This window comes from Meleagris gallopavo (genome assembly GCF_000146605.3).
Source record: "Meleagris gallopavo isolate NT-WF06-2002-E0010 breed Aviagen turkey brand Nicholas breeding stock chromosome 22 unlocalized genomic scaffold, Turkey_5.1 Chr22_random_7180001957833, whole genome shotgun sequence".
Lineage (NCBI taxonomy): Eukaryota > Metazoa > Chordata > Aves > Galliformes > Phasianidae > Meleagris > Meleagris gallopavo.
Genome location: NW_011100123.1, coordinates 1 through 2,318, shown reverse-complemented (window position 1 = coordinate 2,318; position 2,318 = coordinate 1). Strand labels below are relative to the sequence as shown.

The 2,318-nt window shown below is 49.4% G+C and overlaps 1 protein-coding gene across 1 annotated transcript; it reads left to right on the top strand.

The window, feature by feature from the left end:
- Positions 1-793: 793 nt before the first annotated feature.
- Positions 794-2,282, top strand: LOC100544162 (olfactory receptor 14A16-like; the record flags this gene model as incomplete). Its single annotated transcript, XM_031557497.1, has 3 exons — positions 794-931; positions 1,019-1,596; positions 2,077-2,282. Coding segments are annotated over 3 exons (922 nt in total), but the record flags the coding sequence as incomplete, so codon positions are not given.
- Between the last annotated feature and the right edge of the window lie 36 nt (positions 2,283-2,318).

Genomic DNA, 2,318 nt, shown 5'->3' with positions numbered 1-2,318 from the left:
GGGATCACAGCTACACTGCACCCCAGGGTGTTTCCAAGGGCACTTTGCAAGAGGAGAGACAAGGCAGGGATTTTCCTTTTCTTTTTCTTAGGGAAGGGGAAGGAGTTGTAGACAGAATTCTGAAAGGAGCTGTGAAATATGAACACATCTCTGAGAATCCTGAGTTGTACATTTCTCATTCTGCTGTTATATGAACAATCTCCTGAAGTGCTTTCAGTTTCTCCTCTCCCAGAGGACAGCACCAGCTGAAATTATTGTCATTTTCTGCAGGCATAAACACTTATCCTGCAAACAGGCGGCTTTCTCTAAGAGAAATTTAAATGCACAGAAGTTGAGATGGGCACTTTTATGCAGACAGGATAAAGTCATGAGACATGGAAATTGCTTGGAAGATTAAAATATCCAGGCAGCTGATATAAAATTAGGGAATGAGAGGAAATAAGAGCCTGTTAAGCTTCTAGTTCTTAAGGTACAGTGAAGCTCATTAAAATAAACTCCCATAATGGAGTTAAATGAACATTTTCCACACACAAACAAAAACTTCTGTATAATGGTGGGTAGAGTGTCTGTGTGACTGGTCTTGACTCGTCATTATCTTCTGCACTCCGCACAGGACTCCATGCCCAGGAACTGCAGATGCCCAACAGCAGCTCCATCAGCGAGTTCCTCCTGCTGGCATTGGCAGACACGCGGCAGCTGCAGCTCCTGCACTTCTGGCTCTTGCTGGGCATCTACCTGGCTGCCCTCCTGGGCAACGGCCTCATCAGCACAGCCGTAGCCCTGCCACCACCGCCTGCACAGCCCCATGTACTTCTTCCTGCTCAACCTCGCCCTCCTCGACCTGGGCTGCATCTCCACCACTCTCCCCAAAGCCATGGCCAATGCCCTCTGGGGCACCAGGGACATCTCCTATGCAGGATGTGCTGCTCAGGTCTTTTTCTTTCTCTTCTTCATCTCAGCAGAGTATTGCATTCTCACCATCATGTCCTATGACCGCTATGTTGCCATCTGCAAGCCCCTGCACTACGGGACCTTGATGGACAGCAGAGCTTGTGCCACCATGGCAGCAGCTGCCTGGGCCTCTGGGGTTCTCTATTCCTTGCTGCACACTGCCAGTACATTCTCAATGCCTCTGTGCCAAGGCAATGCTGTGGATCAGTTCTTCTGTGAAATCGCCCAACTTCTTAAGCTCTCATGCCCAGAATCAGACTACTACAGGGAAACTGTGATTATTTATTTTAGCCTTTGTTTAATCTTTGGATGCTTTGTATTCATTGTTGTGTCGTATGTGCAGATCTTCAGGGCTGTGCTGAGGATGCCCTCTGAGCAGGGCCGGCACAAAGCCTTCTCCACGTGTCTCCCTCACCTGTCTGTAGTTTCTCTCTTTGTCAGCACTGCCATGGTTGCCTACCTGAAGCCGCCCTCAGTTTCCTCCCCATCCCTGGACCTGGTGGTGTCATTTCTGTACTCGGTGGTGCCTCCAGCACTGAACCCCGTCATCTACAGCTTGAGGAACCAGGAGCTCAAGACTGCAGTGAGCAATACATACTTCTTCAGCATCCATAAGATGCATGCCAGCCTAATAGGAGTCCCAAGGTAATTGAGAAATTGTTAGGACAATCTCTTGTTATTATTTGTCTTCTTCTTATTATTTTCACAGACATGACTTCAATTTAAAACCTGTTATTCTTGAAATGCTACATTTTTGTAGTTTTGACACACTCATCTCATGTACCTGTAGAACATGGTGCTCTGTTGATAAATACAATAAGGAAGCCAGCAGAAATTCATTTGTCTCTGTTCCCGTGTTTTACCCTGTCTGAAACTGGAGGAGCAACTCACGTATGCAGGAATAGTGCAGGGTCTAGGAGCCCAGCTGCAACACGTTGCAGCAGCCTCAGTGTCCATGGGGCTGCCCCTCACTGCCCACTGGTTCCATCCTCTCTTCTGTGTTTGAGACGCAGCTGCAGCTTCCCAGGACCAGTGGCCACAGACAGCAGCACAACGTGGTCTTTGCTGTGCTGCTCTCTTTTCTCTTCCATACTCCCCTTCCTCTCTATGCCCTTGGCGACACAGGTGGACCAGGAAGGTGGCTCTGGACGTTTGCCACCCTCAGCCCCTCACATCAGCCATTTCCAGCGCCGACTGCATGTTTAATGCAGAGCATTTTCCTGAAGCCATCTCCATGTTCTTGGTGGTAGAGCAGGGCTTTCTGCAGACCCCTGTGTGGGACACGGCTGAGGCAGCACTGGGTCTGAAAAGCAGGATTGCTGAGAAGTGTGGTGCGCTGAGGGCTGCCATGGGCACTTGTGCTGGGG